Below are 17,248 nucleotides of genomic sequence, written 5' to 3' on the forward strand. Positions count from 1 at the left end.
AAAGGAGGGGCGGAGGGTTTATGTCATCAGCCTGCGCCCGCCTGCCCCGCGACGTGCCGGCGGCTGGCGCAGCCCTCCGCTCGCCCGGCCTCCCCCTCCCTGGTTCCGCGCTCTGGTTCCGCCATGGAATCCAACAAGGATGAAGCCGAGCGCTGTATTAGCATCGCCCTCAAGGCCATCCAGAGCAACCAGCCCGACCGGGCACTCCGCTTCCTGGAGAAGGCGCAGCGGCTGTACCCGACGCCGCGAGTTCGCGGTGAGTGTGAGGTGCCGGAGGGACAGAGGGGACATTAGAACTGATGGGGGGAATACGGGAACGGACCGAGGGGAGCAGTTGGAGGAGGGGGAGGGGTGGCGAGGCGCGGCTACGCCTGCGCACTGAGACGCGCGGGGGCCGCTGGGAGGTGTAGTCTTTCGCTCGCACGCCTCCGAGACGCTGAACCCCTGACGGCTGGGGCGGCCGCGACTTCAATTTTCCGGGTGCTTGTGGAATCCTCTGAGATTTGGGAGTTCTCGAGGACGAGAGGCGCGGGCGGGGCGTGGAAAGGAACTTACCTGGAGGCGAAATCGAACTACTTTTCCCAAAGGGCCATTCGGTGGCCAAGGGCCGGTTGCCGGCCTGGGAAATACTATAGTTTAGGAAAATAAACATAACTCCTTTGACGGACAGAATGGGTTCGAGAGAGGGAAAGAAGACTTCTGACATTCGGAAGGCCTGGAAAGGTGTCTCCGGGCGAGGGCCTGGGAACACCCTCCCGAAACTACAGCCTGCCTTTTCCCCGGCTCCACACCGCCGCCTTGCACGGTTACCCTGAGAGCGGGCCCCTTGACTCCCTCCTGGAAGCTTCTTCATCCACCTGTGAGATTCGGGGCTTGTTGGAGACGCTGGCCTCGGCCACCCCGCCCACCCTCGTCCCCAAGAGCCCATCAGTGGCCGCCGATTGGACGGCGGGGCAGCTAAGTGTCTCCCGGCTGAGGCTTCCAACCCAGGGAGGGAGGGATTAGTGAGGTTGTCCCAACCACTCAGTCTTTCACTCTACCCAGGAACTCTCTTTTTCTTTAACCTAAGACTTCAGGTGAGTTTTTCTTAATACAAACTGGAGGAGAGAACGAGGTAATCCATTAAAAATATGGTCTCGGTGCCGGCAGTTACCACGCAGTAAACCGTCTGGCACATAACAGGTACTCAGAATCAGAAGATCTGAGTTCTTATTCTGACTGCTACCATGTGATCTTTCTGAGCTTGGGTTTCCTTATCTGGAAAATCAGAAGGTTGGTGCAGACAATGTGAGTAACAATATAACCCTAGGGCTTCTCTGTTTAGAAAGCTCTTCTGAGGGGCGCCTGACTGACCTAGACGGTAGAGCATGCAACTCTTGATCTTGGGGTTGTAAGTTCAAGCCCCACGTTGGGTGTGGAGATTACTTTAAAAAAACAAAATCTTTACCAGCGCCTAGGTGGCTTAAGCCGGTTAAGCCTCCGACTTCAGCTCAGGTCATGATCTCACAGTTCGCAGATTCAAGCCCCATGTCCGGCTCTGTGCTGACAGCTCGGAGCCTGGAGCCTGCTTCAGGTTCCGTGTCTCCCTCTCTCTCTGCCCCTCTCCTGCTTGCGCTCTGTCTCTGTCTCTCTCAAAAATAAACAGTAAAAAAAAATTTTTTTAATTAAAAATAAAATCTTTGAAAACAAGAAGAAAAAGAAAGCTCTTTCCAGTACATTTTCTCACTTGAGCCTGCCCTATCAGGGAGGCAGAGCAAAGATCATTATCTTTGTTCTATAGATAAGGAAATATCTCAGAGACAAGGGACTTGCCCAAGATTACACAGCTAGAAATTGGAAAGTTCTGTGACTCTATAAATGTTTAATAGAGGAGTGAAATGAAAGAGCAACAGTCAGTCTCCTAGCCTTCTCCGCCGCATTTGGAATTGACAAAGGGGAACACTGGCAGAAGAGGCCACCTGGAATGCTCGAATTTTCCTCCCTCCTGACTACAGGTTGATCTTTGGCCTGTTTGCCTTCTCTTGGAGAGGGTTTCAGTCTCTATTTGCCAGGACTCCTGAGGTAAGCTGCTCAAGAAGCTTCCTTATGAAATAAATCACAGTGTGTAAGAGAGGCGCATGGGGATGGGGGCCCGCAGGCTCTCAGAATCCTGTCCAACCCTGATGTTTCTGGGGGCTCAGAAGCAGGCAGCCAAGAAAGGATGGAACAGTATGGCCTGTGGAGATCTTCTGTCAGCAGCCTCCTGGGGATGTCCTTCCTGGGGCTCAAGAATTGGAATTTGCTCAGGCAGAATTGTCACCTGCTACACAGTTGTCATAGTCATACTATTCTGGAAAGACTACGCCTCATACCTCTCTGTAAATGTCACCTTGTACCGTGTGCAGCCCTGTACTGTGCTGACAAGGACCTGGGGTTTACTTGGGCCTGGGATGGAGAAATCTTGGTTAAAAAACATACTAGGTAGTTGTCTACACTTGCTGTTTGAGATTTGAGCTCATTCCAGGTGCTTGTTCAATGCAACAGACTTTCTTTCTTAAGTTTACTCATTTATTTTTGAGAGGAGTGTGTGCGAGTGGGGGAGGGCAGAGGAAGGGAGAAAGAATCCCAAGCAAGCTCTGCACGCTGTCAGCACCCCAAGTTTCCAATTCTTGATTTCAGCTCAGGCCATGATCTCACAGTTCATGGGTTCAAGCCCCACATCGGGCCCAGTGCTGTCAGTGCAGAGCCTGCTTTGGATCCTCTCTCCCTTGCTCTCTGCCCCTCCCTCCATTGTTCTTGCTGCCTCTGTCTCTCCCAAAAATAATCATTAAAAAAAAAGTTGAGACACTTAACCATCTAAGCCATCCAGATGCCCCGCAACAGACGTTTTTTTGTTTTACTTGTAAAGCCCTCTGCTTGGTGCAAAGTGGTATGGCAGGATTGGAGGCCATCCTTCACCTCGAGCTTACAATGGAGTGAAGGAGACAAAGTTATGGAAAAATAAGAGCGTGGTTAAAGAAAAATTAAGCACAGCGATAGATGCCGAGGACTTAAGGGTGGACAGGAAAGATCCAGTCCCCGCCCTCCATGAGTTCACAGTCTGGTGACATGGAGGGAAGTGTTGGGGATGGCGCCCTGAACGTGAAGTTACAAGCAGTAGAGTGAATGAGTGAGTCCTCACTAGGACTTACAAATAACAGCAGATCGCAGTGAGGGAAGGTTCCGAGGAGCAGGACAGAGGCAGCATTTGAACTGCACTTCGGAGGAAGGGAGGAGACTTAGAGAAGAACCTCCTGGGGAAAAGACATGGACGCTGGAAGCTGGGGGAGGACTGGGTGTAGCAAGACTAAGAGGCTGTGGGGGTGGTAATTTGAATAGAGAGAATTAACGCTGGCAAGTAAGATGGGGCCAGATTGTGGAAATGCTTTCCTGCCAGACCAGGGTATTCTGTAGTTGGTGGAAAGACCATTGAAGATTCTGATAGCAGGAATAAGATAAAGGTGCTGCTCTGAAAAGAGAATAGCAAGAAGGGTTAGTGAAAGAGAGAGACTCAAGGCCGAGACCAATTGGGAGACCATTCATTGCACACAGTAGGTCAGGAGCTCTGAGCGCTGGCATCCCCGAAGAGGCTAAGGTCATGGAGAGGAGGTACTGAGCCTGTGTGAGAGTTGTGCTGAGAGGAACAGAATCTGCGGACACAGAATCCAAGCCTGTACAGCCAAGGAGAAAGCGAGGTTGAGGATGGTGAGTGGGAATTGCTGGGCAGAGGGCAGGGTGCGGGTGGATGTCCCAGAGCTGCTGCCCGCTTGGAGCTCAGGAGAGAGCCCCAGGATCCAGCTCAGAGCCCGGCATTGTCATTTTGATGGAGCTCATTGGAGTCCTGCCTGGCTGGGGTCACAGTGCGAAAGTGTGGAACTCGTAGAGGAGGCTGCTGTAAGCACAGCCAGGGGCCACACCTGCCCTTAGCCAGTGGGCAGAGACCAGGCAAGCGACAGAGTAAGATGGGGACTAAAGGAGGAGGCCATCCCAGGAGGTGGCCCTGGAGTGGTGTGGCAGGGAAGGGAGGTGGTGAGCAGCACCGTCAGGCCTTGTGGGGAAAGGGCAAGTTGAGAAATGAGAAGGGAAGGAATCAAGAGCGTGGGCGGAAGGTTGGTCTCGGAGAAGTGGAAGTGTGGACAGAGGGAAAGGAGATCTAGAGCAGCCTTGAAGGGCTGAGGGGACTCACAGTGAAAAAGCCATGAGGGGATTTCAAACTCGTGCTGCAGGAGGGGGGCCCCAAGGGCTGGACACGTGTACTGTGGAATAGTAGCTGGGCCCTAAGCCGAGAGGTCATAGGGCAGGGCTAGTAAGGCCCAGCCAGTCCCTAGAAAGGACTGGCAGCCCTCTGGGCACTGCCTTTGCCTGAGGCTTAGCAACTCTGGTAGAAGGTCCCAGGTTTTTCAGGGAGGCAGTGAGAACGTCCTCGGTTTCCCCAGCACACGAAGAGAGGGTTGGCCGGATGGTCTCGCAGCCCAGGCTGCCTGAGGGTCTAGGAAATGACTGGCTGTGGGTCCAGGCGAGATCAGGAAGGCCAAGCCCCTAAGGCCAGCATGTGGGGTGGGGAAGGACTAGTTGCTCTGAAGGTGTTAGAGTGACAGATGGTCTGGTACTCGCGGGGTCCAGGGTGGGGTCATCCGTTCGGGTCAGCCGGCCTTCGTGAGCCCTGCTGCGCACTCAACCCTTCCATTCACCAAATTTCACCGACTCTTATTTATGCCTCAAAGCAGCTCTGGGAGGGCAGGCATCATGCCTTCACTGACGATTCGATCACATGGCTAAGGAGCAAAAGAACCGGACTGTCCAGCTCCTCTCCCAGGCTGTTGCCCTGTGCTGGCCTCCCTTTCCCAACCCACTCTGAGCACTACAGGAACAGAGAGGGGGCCTGGAAATAAAATGAACAGTAACAGATAACAGCTCTGGTTTCTTCCTCCAAGTTCCTGTCTATTTAGATATGCCAGCTTTACTGCGAGGGCCAGAGTCAACCCAGCCTTGTCTGTGTAACTCCAGAGCTACGCTAAGCTGTTCTGTGTCCTACTCTTGTGACATTTGCCCGTCAGCCCCTGGGTCACGGGGGATGTAACAGTGAGTCAGGATGAGGCAGTCACATCCCACAGGTCTGGCATATGGGGTGTCCAGGCCATGGGAGAGACCTACTTGCCAGCACCCAACAGTGTTGAATTGTCAGCTCAACCAGGAACCTTCTGTGTGACCCAGAGCACATCCATTCCCCTTTGGGCTCTCTTTCTGCCGTGTAAAGAAATTAGAGTGGCTGACTCCATGTAACTGCCCTGGAAAGTTTTCAGAATCTTCCCTGAGATATACTAGATGAGTCTGTCTCCTGGTTAATGCTTTTGTGTATCTATAGCAATTGAATGGTCGGTCATGTTCTCCATGGGTGTATCAACACAGCCTGGACCCCTGAGGCTTCCAGACAAATAGAAATAGACAAGCTGGCTTTGTTTTTTTTTTTTTTTTAAGTTTACTTATTTTTGAGAGAGAGAAAGGCAGAAAGAGAAGGAGATAGAGACTCCCAAGCAGGCTCCGCATTGTCAGCACAGAGCCTGATGTGGGACTCGAACTTGCGAACCGTGAGATCATGACCTGAGGCTGAGTTCAAGAGTCAGATGCTTAACCGACTGAACCACCCAGGCGCCCCTGAAATAACTTCTTTAAAAGACCTCTGAGTCCAGCATCCTGCCTCCCCCGCCCCTGCCCCCGCCCCATGTTCATCAGCATCTCTTCATCTTTTGCTTTTTCTTCCTTTGCCATTTGCTCGGTATGGACCTGGCATCTGGGTCAGCCTGAAATCTCATGGTTGCATTGGGTTCAAAGCCTGCTGAGTGCTGCGACCTTGCTTTCCTAAGACCTGGAACTCCCTGGCCCCACCAGCTGGGGTTCCCTCCCTGGCCAGCCATCAGCCTGTGTCATAAATCAGCAGCTACTCAGTTTTAATTTTTACTGTCAGTTTCTGCGCCAGGTGCTGACAAGTGTTATTTCATCCTTATATACCCATTCCCCTCATATCCCGTAGGACACGGGTTCAGACAGATTTTATAGATTAGCCAGGGCCACACTGCTAGGAATGACTGAGCTGAGATTGGGACGCAGTTCTTTCTGAATTTTTACTTCTCTTTATTTGGAAGGACTGTGCTGGAGGGGCTCCCCATGCCACAGTCATGCGGTCCAGGATAGCATAGTTAAGAACACGGTTCTGGGAGCCGGACATCCCAGCTTGTGCAGCCACGGGCCAGTGCATCGAACATGCAGCTCCTTCTTTATAATGGGGAAGGTGGTAATAAGACCTACTTCTAAAGCCATTGTCACAGTTAAATGAACTAGTAGAGGCAGAATCTGGGCCTGCCTAACACATAGCGAGCACTCACTACGATGACTCTTCTCAGTGTGCACCCTTGGGGTTTGCTACCGGAGTCCTTCAGCTCCCTCCTGCGAGGCAAGCTTGACTGTCAGCTCCCCACCCAGTGGGATCTGTGAGTTGGCTGCACTAAGACAGCAGTGGCTTAGGGCACAGTGGTCCGCTTGAATCCCAGTGCTCTGCTCCCAGCAGGCCCTGCTCCAGGCGCCTCGTGTGAGACCCAGGGGCATTGTGGTGGAGGGTGTCCGACACCCAGCACGGTGCCCTGAGCCCAGCAGGCTCCTGGCGTGTTTGAAAGAAGCTGGGGGCCAGCCAAGGGCACTGCTGTCCTTGCTCAGCACAGAGTCCTGGGTCCCTGCAGCGGTCCAGGTGCCTCGCTTCCCAGGGCACTGCACCCCAGGCATGACTGGAGTTTCCAGAACGGATTTTGTGCCTGGAATCAATGGGCACAGGGAACTTTGGCCAGAGATTTGGGCTCTTCAGCAGGAACCACAGACGGGTTGGAGTCCCTGAGACCCTATCTGAGGGTGACAGCTAATGCCCTGTGTAGACTCTGAACACTGAAGTAAGACGTTTGACATGGCCAGCCGCTTGGAAAGTGTAAGGAATAGCAAGTAGCAGAGGAGAGATCTATGTCCTGGGTCTCCTGCCGTCCCTGGCCCTGGGGCACGCTCATTGTCCCCATCCCCCCTCACAGCAAAGTGAAGGTGCCCAGGGGGCCTTGCCCAGCAATCGCAGCAGAAACAGCTGGTCCTGCTAAGTGCGGTCCCCAGTGAGACAGGCAGAGGACTTGCCCCTCAATGCACTCAGCAAAGTCCGTGAAACACACCGCTTTGGGATTCTTTTTTTTAAACCTGAAGGGCTAATAGTTTGTTTTTATGTGGAGTTTTAAAATAACCCAGCCCCAGGGGTGCCTGGCTGGCTCAGTCAGTAGAGCATGCGACTCTTGCAGGGTTGTAAGTTTGAGCTCCATGTTGGGTGCAGAGATTAATTAAAAACAAAATCTTTAAAAAAAGATTTAAAATAACCCACACCCTGACAACTCCCAAGAGCAAGCGACTATCCCACTAGCCCCCCGCACCCCACCCAGGCCCAAGTTTGGGAGGGAGCTACTGGCTTTGCTGGGCGACGCAGCAGGCGGGATGTGGGGACCAGGCAGCCCCTCGGCCATGGCCTGTGGCTTCGCTGGAACAGGAGCCCTGAATGGTTTGTTTGCCTTGCACAGCCCTGATCGAGTCCCTCAACCAGAAACCACAGTCTACTGGTGACCATCCCCAACCCACAGACACGACCCACAGGAAAGCAGGTGGGACTGATGCCCCCTCGGCCAACGGAGAAGCTGGAGGAGGAGAGGGCACCAAAGGCTACACTGCAGAGCAAGTAGCAGCAGTGAAAAGGTAGAGGGGCTGGCGCCTGGTGCCGTGGGCAAGCTTTCAGATCTCGAGGGGGCTTCCTGCAGCGTGTCCTCCACCTTACATCTGCCCGTGGTCTGGATGGGCCCTGGCGGGGGGGCGTTCCTGAGGATGGAGGAGGTCCAGCTGGGCAGGCTCACCGGCCCTGGAATACAGCATGGAACTCGGGGCTCTGCTGTCCCCTCCTGCCAAGTCAACCCACAGCAGAGGCTAGAAATGCTGACTCTGCCACTGGCCGGGTGAGCCCGGCCTCTTTACACAGCTCTGTTGATCAGAGTTGGGGCCTGGGCTCCCCTTCCAGCTTCTCCCCCACCCCAACAAAGACCCTTTCAGACTATGGCCTGTGTGGCATAGAATGGAGACGGGAGACGGTTATCCCTCCAGGGCCTGGGTGAGCCCCTGCCCAGACACTGACCGTCCTTCCTAGGTGGCCCCTAGTGAAGGCACTATTAGCAAAGGGAAATGGTTCCTGGCCTGAAAGGCTGCAGCTGCCCCCTCTTAAGTCCTAAATGTATTCCGGTTGTTTCCACTGGGCCCTACCTAGCTCCCCATTCCAGGTGGTGCTTACTGAGGCCCCCTTGTCCCCGAGGACCCCATGCCCTGCTGGTCCCTGAGCCTTCTCAGAGCCGTGCGCCCATACTGCTCTCACCCACCTCACCTCACGGCCCCGGGCCCGCTCTACCCCCTCCCCCAGGGTCAAGCAGTGTAAGGATTACTATGAGATCCTGGGGGTGAGCAGAGGGGCCTCCGATGAGGACCTGAAGAAGGCCTACCGCAAGCTGGCCCTCAAGTTCCACCCAGACAAGAACCACGCACCCGGGGCCACTGAAGCTTTCAAAGGTAAGCTAGCCGTGGTTTCCCAGTGCTCGGCGGTTTTCATCTCCTGTCCCTGGAAGGAGTCAGTGGCCTTGGACCCGCGTGCCCTGGGCTCAGGAGCTGCTCCCTGGAAAGAAAGTCCTGGGAGCCACCTCTCGCATAGAGTCTGTCGGAGCTCAGATGGCACCACCCCTGCCTCCCTTCCTCCTTGTTCCCCACAGCTTACAGGAGGGGAGCTGAGGCAGGAGAGGACCAGTGGCTTCTCCAAGGTCACGTAGCAATTAAGGGGCGGACGCAGGCCCCCTGCCTCACCTGTATGCACGTCCCCATCTTGGGATCTCGGTACCAGTTTCCCTGTGTTGAGGGGCAAGAAAGCCTCAGGTCAGTGGGCTTGTGACCTAGTGGCCTCACCATCACCAGCAGCCTCTGCCAACCCTGCAGGACACACGCACGCACCATGCACACACGACATACACACTCGGCAGTTTCCAACGACCCGCTCCCTCCACACACACTCACACATAACACAGTCACCTACCACCCCTACACACACTTGCTCTCACACCATATACCCCGTAAACAGGAGTCTCACATCACACACTCCACACACACACACTTACCCATAACACACACACCACACACACTCTCTCATGCCACACATACATAACACACTTACACACCATATACACACAACACATACATACACACTACACACCACTCACAGGCACACACACCATACACCCCTCCCCTCTACACACACACACACACACACACTTTTGGGCCTACAGTGACAGTCATGGCAGTCTCTGGCCTCAGGGCCGTTTTGTTCTGAAACCGGGGTTTCAATTCTGGCTAAAATCAGAAGCCGCCCTGTAATCGTTTATATTTTTTATTTTTTTTTTTATTTTTTTTTTTATTTCTGAGAGGGAGAGAGGGACAGTGTGAGCAGGGGAGGGTCAGAGACAGAGGGAGACACAGAATCTGAAACAGGCTCCAGGCTCTGAGCTAGCAGTCAGCACAGAGCCCGATGCGGGGCTCGAACCCATGAACTGTGAGATCATGACCTGAGCCGAAGTCGGACGCTTAACCGACTGAGCCACCCAGGCATCCCTAATCATTTATATTTTTTATTGAACTTCTGAGCACGCACGTGCTGACTGTGAGCCAGCACCGTGTTGCGGGGCACTGCAGTTCTACATATCGTGGCTGCCGTGTCCCTTTTAGAGCCTTCAAGGGCTTGGGTTTGCCTCCCTCTGGGAAGTAGCGTGGGGACTGGCCCCACCTGGCCCAGGAGGGCCCCTGTGCAGTACTAAGCACCAGTGGCTTCTCCAAGGTCGCACAGTGGGCGCTGGTCGGAAGCAGGCCTCCTGACTCACTTGTATGCACATCCCCATCTTGGAGTCTTGGTACCAGTCTCCCTGTGCTGGGGGACAGGGTGGCCTCAGGTCAGTGGCCTGTGGCCTGGTGGCCGCCTCAGCGGCAGCAGCCACAGCCAGCCCTGTAGTACACACACGCTCACACATAACACACACTCACACGTAATGCACGCTCACGCGTAACACACGCTCACGTGAGGCAGTGACCACGGCCAAGTAGGGAGCCTGTGGCAGAGCAGATCCCTAAGACCTGGTGAGCTCTTTCCTGGGGCCCAACCTGGGTGCCCCATTCCAGGCCATGTGGAGTTGGTCCTGCGGGGTGCTGGGTAGTCTGCAGGCATCACCGCCTGGCGGCCTGCCCTGCGGGGAAAAGGGGAAGAGAATAGGGAGGCAGGGCGGCCACAGTTAATGTTGCTCCAGCCCTGACTTCTGCCTGCGGCCCGCCCAGGAGGCAACTAAGAGGTCAGATCTAGCCCTGGGACCCTGTCACAGTGGCAGGAAGAGGAGGATTCTCCTTACTCTCAAGGGCTGCAGGTTCTGAAGCCGATGCAGCTTCAGCCTACTCCTTTGGGGTGGGCCGCTTGAGAAAGGGCGAGAGACTAGGGAGGGCCCAGAGCTGGGGCCATTGAGGCACAGGTTTCCCTCCTGGGGAGCTTATCATGGGGCGGCCTTGGGTCCAGGCCAAGAAACAGCAGCCAGGACCAGGACCCCAGGGAGGCGAGGGCTCACCCTGCCACACCACCAACAGTGAAGCTTTGACTAGAACCTAGGGATTTGGCCCTTCCTGACAGTCGCTGTAGGAGTAAATAAGATAATTCCCAAAAAGGGCCTGGGGCAGAGAAGAGGCTGGACCATTGTCATGAGCTGGAGCACGAGGAGCCTGAGTGTTAAGCTGGGACCTGGCCGGGACTGCCCAGATCCACTTAGAAGTATTCCTCCCTGCCCCCTCGCGACACGAGCCCAATAGCCAAACCTCCCTCTGGCCACAAGGACTCCTGCTTCCTAAAGCACTACTTGAGTACCTGAAAGAAGGAAGCTCTTGGCTGCCATGGGCACCTCCACCTGCATGCCCACCGTCTCCAGGCCTGACTTCTACCTCCTTTTCTAGCTATTGGCACAGCGTATGCTGTACTTAGTAACCCAGAGAAAAGGAAACAGTATGACCAGTTCGGTGATGACAAGAACCAGGCAGCCCGGCATGGCCACGGGCATGGGGACTTCCACCGTGGCTTTGAGGCTGATATCTCCCCAGAAGACCTCTTCAACATGTTCTTTGGCGGTGGTTTCCCATCTAGTAAGTACCCTACCCCCACCTCCGCAGCCAGGTCTCCCTGGGGGTGATGGTGGGAGACTAGATGCCAGCCTCTCCCTTTTCCTGCAGCCCCACCCCCTGACTCAGTCCCTCTGGCCCCCAGGTAACGTCCACGTCTACAGCAACGGCCGCATGCGCTATACCTACCAACAAAGGCAGGACCGCAGGGAGAACCAGGGTGACGTGAGTGAGGAAGGCACCGGGGAGAGCAGGGGGAGGGTGCCGAGCCCCGCCCAGGGTGCGGGGCCTGAAGAGGGAGTGACATCCCCAGCTGTCTGTCCTGGGACAGGCAGTGCCCCCACAGTTCCAGGCCAGGGAGCCATCTTAGCCCCTCCTTGCCATTCTACTGAGCGACACTAGAGGGAGCCACACTCCACAGTGCTGCTCAGAAGGCGAGGGGATTTGATGGCCTCTGTCAGGGAATGCAATGCAGAAAATTCTCCACCTACAGACAGGTTTGAATGTGATTGGCCTTTCTGCAGTCCATTTGTTCATAAGGCCAAAGTGACATTTTCCAAGCAATGGGAAGTGAAACTTCATGAGAGATTTGTCAAGGATGACAAAGGTCGTTGGCTCTTCTTTTCAGCACTCTTAAAAAATGCATACAAAAGCTAAAGCAAGACATTGCTTCAAAAACACTGAATGCCACGGGTTAAAGAGCAGCTAGCGGACTAAGATTAAAATACTGCAGACAGTTCCATAGCCTTTAAAATTATGACAGGCAGAGGAGTTCCCTTTTGCTCTGTCAATGTGACCTTATGTTTTTATTTACTCATTTCTTTAAACTTAGCGTCTGTGTTTGTATTTAACATACAGAAGAGTTTTTTAAATGACAGACTATCACACGGTGAACAAATTTGTTCTTATTTACAATTTAACTGGCAGTTTTTAAATTGGTAATATATTCATATGGTGCAAAATTCAAAAAGGTATACGTATATAGTGAAAATCTCCCTCCAGCCACGCCTACCGTTCTGGAGGAAGCCACTTCAGCTCATTTTGTTGGTGCTCTCTGATAAGTAAATGCATACAGGCACTCTCTTCCTATATTTAATACCAGTTGCTGTTTTGTTTTCATCTGGGGAAACCAGCAGGTGGAGGAGCTTCTGTGTTTTGGGGGGGCCCATGAGAGGGAAGCAGAGAGAGGGGTGTCACGGGCTGTTTGTGGTGGCTGCCTCCTGCCACCCAGGCTCCTTTGTGCCCGGGAAGCTGGTGGTGATTGCGGCTGATGCCGCACTCCCACCCAGGTCCAGCCGAGTGACCACTGGCTCTTTCCTCCAGGGCGGGCTGGGGGTATTTGTTCAGCTGATGCCCATCCTCATCCTGATCCTCGTGTCGGCGCTCAGCCAGCTCATGGTCTCCAGCCCCCCGTACAGCCTGAGCCCCAGGCCGTGAGTACCCACCGCGAGGAATGGGGTGGTAGGCACACACGGACTTCGGATTCTAAGCCCGCGTCGGGGGCCTTCCTTCCCATCCTGAGGGTCATTGATCACAATTCGGAACTCTGGCTTAGAATCAAGAAAATACACTTGCTCTGTTGAGATTAGGTTCTTGATCTTTTTAGTATCACGGTGCCCTAAGAAAATGCAGTGAGAACTGCAGATCTCTTCCCTCGAACACTGCACATACACACAACTTTGCATATGATTTCACAGGCTTCATGTCCCTCCCCCCATTGTATCTGCTGACCTTAAGATAAGAACTTCTGCTCTTCAGTTCTGGTTGGGGGGCTTTGGGGCCATGGGAAGACTAGGGGCTCTAGAATGAGAGCAAAAGTGGCTTTGAATCCCATCTCCTTTATTAACTAAGCAGCTGTGTGACCTTAGACAACTTACATGACTTCTCTGAGCCTTGGTATCCTCATCTGTGCGATGCAAATAACATCTCTGTGCTTGTGAAAACTGAATGAGTCCGTCAGAAACATAAAATGCCAGGTTTGGGGTGCCTGTCTGGTTCAGTCAATGGAGCATGAGATTTCTTGATCTGAGTCTTGAGTTCAAACCCCATGTAGGGCATAGAGATTACTTTAAAATAAATAAGCAGAAAAAATTTTTTTTAATGCCAGGCTCATTAGAAATGTTCAATAGTATTTGTTGAATGAATTTATGGTCTCGACTGCCAGTAGTGAACTTGGGCAAGTTATCTGGCCTTTGAAGGCATTAGCTCCCCTCATTTATTTCCAGCATCTGGCACCATATCTGATACCTAGTTACATAGTGGGTGCTCAGCTTCTATTGGTGGGAACCCTCTGCTCCCCCAAAGTGGCCTGGCCCTGTCTGAGAGCCTGGCGGCCTTCCTCTCGGCCAGCAGGGGGCAGAGCAGCACAGGCTCTCTGTGGCCTGTCGCCAGCCCTTACTTAGCTCCGCAGCCGCTGCTGGAGAGGCAGCAGAGGGCAGGTAGGGGCTGTTCACCGCCAGCACTGTCTCCTGTCTGCTGCGTGTCAAGGCGCTGCCTACAGAGCCTGTGGGTGGAGCTGGAAGATAGGACCAAAAGCTGGAAGGACACAGGTCCTTAGAGTCCTTGTGTCATGTTGTTCCTAAGCCTCTTAACCCGAGAATGGGCGTTCCTGGGCAGGCAGACAGGCCGCGGGCAACAATCAGCTTAGGGGAAGAGTGCAGAGTTGGAGGCACGGGGACCCCGACTCACACCCCTAATCAGAGGCAGAGCCCAGGCTCCGCTACTGCACTGACCTGGGCCTCTCAAAAGGGGCTCGTCCCCACAGGCCCCGGGTCAGCAGTGTGGTAAGCAGAGAGCCTGAGGAAGGGCTGCCCACAGTGCGGGCCACTTAGACAGGAGGGACACCCTGCCTTTCCTTAAGACCCTCATTTTGGGTGCCGTGCGAGCTCCTCTCCAGTTCAGAGGGAAGCAAGTCCTGTGGCCCGCGCGGTACCCCATGTCAGGGGACCCTGTCGTCCTTAGAGCTGTCCTGGGCCTGAGGACCCGGGCCCACTTTGTGCTTGATATATTTCTGGCCAGGTCGGTGGGCCACATCCAGAAGCGAGTCACTGACCACCTGAACGTTGTCTACTACGTGGCAGACACCTTCTCCAAGGAGTACACAGGCTCCAGCCTCAAAACAGTTGAACGGAATGTAGAAGATGACTATATCGCCAACCTCCGAAACAACTGCTGGAAGGAGAAGCAGCAGAGTGAGTGTGTGTGTCGCGGGGACAGAGCTTGAGAGCGGGGAAGGGGAAAGCCCTGCTCGCCGGGGATTTGCAGGCCCAGCGCCTGGCACTGCCTCGCACTGCCTCGACCGCCTTGCACCGGCCACCTCCCAGTCAAAAGCGGGACCCCACCCCTGCTTCCCTAGGGCTGGGAGCCAGGGGCCACCTGGAGATTTCCTCCAGGTTCCCGTAAGTCCCTGCCGTCAGCGTGAGTGTGGCTGCCAGAGGTAAGTGTGTTGGAATGGACCGGAGCACATGTCCTGGCCACCTAGCGATTGGCCATCCAGCTGTATCTGTGGGGCCCTAAGGAGGTCTAACCAGAATGACAGGTTCTTTCCTTGACTGATCTTACCTACAGTGTGTAAAAAGGGGCCTCTGTCGCTCTCCCGAGTTGGGACCATAGGCTGCTCTCCAGGGCCTTTCCTAAAGGGAGGCCAGCTCTGCCCCAGCTCCGGCGCCTGTAACAGCCTCCCTCCCACCCCCACAGGCTAGGCAAGTGCTCCGGTAGCCCTTGGGGGAATACCAGGTGTGCCCTAACTCTGCCCTCTTGCTTTGCAGAGGAAGGCTTGCTGTACCGGGCCCGCTACTTCGGTGACACAGATATGTACCACAAAGCACAGAAGATGGGCACCCCAAGCTGTAGCCGACTGTCAGAGGTGCAGGCTTCCCTGCATGGATAGTCCTGGGCCAGCCACGCCACCGAGGTCCAAGTATGAGCCAGGGCCTCCTCTGCCCTGCAACTCCTGGCAGCTTTGGCCCTGGTCATAAGGCAGAGGAGGGTGGGAGGGAGAGGGAAATAGGCTGTTGATTATGGCACAGACTCCTTGTCCCCGGCCTGACCTCCAGCCTGCAAAGCTGGGGCAGCTCTAGGGTGTGCTCAGAACCCAAGGTCTGGTTCAGGCTCCAGTGCTACTGTCTACTGCCCCCTCCCAATTCCCCAGCTCTGGGCGGGGGGGGTGCCTGAGAATCAGGAGGAGGAACCCAAGGCCATGGCTAAGTTCCACCCCTGCCTCCCTGGTCTGATCGAGCCACCAAGTCACCGTGGCCCTTTCCCTCGGGCCAACAGACTATTGTCTATGCTCTGGTATTTAGACCACCAAGTATTACTGGTCCCAAGATAGCCTCCCCCACCTCCCACACACACATAGTCCCCACCTGACAGCAGGAAGAAACACGTGAGAGCAGGTGGGCTAAGATCCCAGCTCTTCCTCTGCCCTTGCAGGCAGGAGGAAATGGAACAAGATGGATGAGCAGCCCCACGGTGGCCCAGGGAGGGAGCCAACAGGCTGGGAGCAGGAGAGGCCTGTCGCCCTGACCACCGCCCTCTAGTGGAATCAGAGGCACGCTCTCAAGTGCCAGTGCGCCCTGCCCGGCACCTCACCTGTGGTCTGAGGAAGAGAGCAGAAGGTCATGAGTTTAGGGTCAAACACAGAGCCCGTAGCGCAGAATGGGTGGGGGAAATGCAAGTTGCTGGTAGCAGACTCCACGCCTCCTTTACCCCTGCGTGTGGGTAGTGAGCTCTGCTTCCAGCATTTGCCAGAGGGGACGCACTAGCCCCAGCCCAGAGGATGTAGGCAGAGCCAGTAAAGGTTCTCATCTGGGTTAGTCCCTGCCCATCCGTCCTCTACCTGTGTCCCCCTCTGCAGGGGTCCAGCTGTGCGTGAAGGCCACCTGCTAGCGCCTCCGCAAGTGACAGAGCGCAGGAGGGAGGCTTGTTCGTGCGGGCTGAGCTGGAGGCTCCCGGCCGCGGGACGGCCAGGCTAACTCTTACCACTCTCCTCCCCAGACCATGAAATCCCTGGAGAATTTTTGGTGACATGCACTGAGCCAAGGTGATGGACTGTATATTTAAGGAAAGACATAAAAAGAAAAATTAAAATGGAATTGGAGGCCGAACGCCGCACAACTGCCCTCTCTCTCACCCAGTAAATGCCGAAGGCCCTTAGGACAGGAAAACCTGCCACGGGGCTGCTTCCCTCCCTCCCAGGGCTGGCAGAGGCGCAGGCTCCACTTCGGCTGCTCCTAGGATACGGAAACCATGGCAACGAAAGTAGAATGTAAAACTTGCAGCAAATGTCTGTGGAAAGGGCTGGGGGAGGGGGCGCCCAACTGCCTTCCTCCCCCTCCCGGGAGCCACCACCAGTCACCTCTCCGTGGAAGCCAGTCAGAGGCATTGGCCAAGGAGAGGAGGAGGAGGAACAAGAACTCTCCACAGAATGTAATTTATAGAGCGTGCATATGTGTATATATATATATCTATTTATATGTAAATAGCATATATAAAGATATATATATATACATAGTCTACTTTTTAAACTATGCAGGGATTTGGTTAAATTGTTTAGCTGATTTCTTCCCTGTTTTAGAAAACGAGGCGTGTTTGGGGAAGGAAACCTGGTCCTTCAAAGGCTGGTAACTAAGCCATGGCTAACAGCGTTAGGAAAGTCGGGTCATAGCTTTCAACGTTCCCCTCAAACCCAGCCTGCTTTTGATGGCAGCGGTAATCATGATAGTGTAAGTCCGTAGAGAACTTGGAGGTTGCCAGCTTTATGGTGAAGCTGGAGCAGAGCAGGCTTTCAGGGGAGAAAGTGCCCCTAGGGTCAGGTACCACGACAGCACTGAGTCATGGTAGAGGCCCCAGGCAGCCTGTGGGCATGAGGCCACCCTCCTCAAGCTTTGGTCAGCTCAGGTGGGCTCTTAGTCCTGGGGCCCGGGAGCTTTCTGTCTCCCTGTGACAGAGAACAAGGTTAGAGAGGGGGACCAGGTTTTGCCTA

General features: G+C 54.6%; 1 protein-coding gene across 6 annotated transcripts in view; it reads left to right on the forward strand.

Annotated features, from left to right (window-relative positions):
• Positions 1-27: 27 nt before the first annotated feature.
• Positions 28-17,248, forward strand: part of DNAJB12 (DnaJ heat shock protein family (Hsp40) member B12) — an 18,148-nt gene continuing 927 nt past the window's right edge. For 2 of the 6 annotated variants that reach the window (XR_013338658.1, XR_013338659.1), the window contains exons 1-9: positions 28-256; positions 7,617-7,788; positions 8,498-8,643; positions 11,104-11,289; positions 11,411-11,490; positions 12,589-12,698; positions 14,284-14,456; positions 15,033-15,130; positions 16,261-16,692. Coding sequence is in view for 1 of the 6 variants with exons in the window: in XM_077778574.1 (XP_077634700.1) it covers positions 124-256; positions 7,617-7,788; positions 8,498-8,643; positions 11,104-11,289; positions 11,411-11,490; positions 12,589-12,698; positions 14,284-14,456; positions 15,033-15,130; positions 16,261-16,290 (1,128 nt within the window). In the remaining 5 variants the exon portion in view is untranslated. Of the gene's footprint in view, positions 257-7,616; positions 7,789-8,497; positions 8,644-11,103; positions 11,290-11,410; positions 11,491-12,588; positions 12,699-14,283; positions 14,457-15,032; positions 15,185-16,120; positions 16,773-17,248 lie in introns of those variants that run through there. The other 4 variants (XM_077778574.1, XR_013338661.1, XR_013338662.1 and 1 more) reach the window with 4 other exon arrangements.

Source organism: Crocuta crocuta, unplaced genomic scaffold (assembly GCF_008692635.1).
Source record: "Crocuta crocuta isolate KB4526 unplaced genomic scaffold, BGI_CrCroc_1.0 scaffold167, whole genome shotgun sequence".
NCBI classification, from domain to species: Eukaryota; Metazoa; Chordata; class Mammalia; order Carnivora; family Hyaenidae; genus Crocuta; species Crocuta crocuta.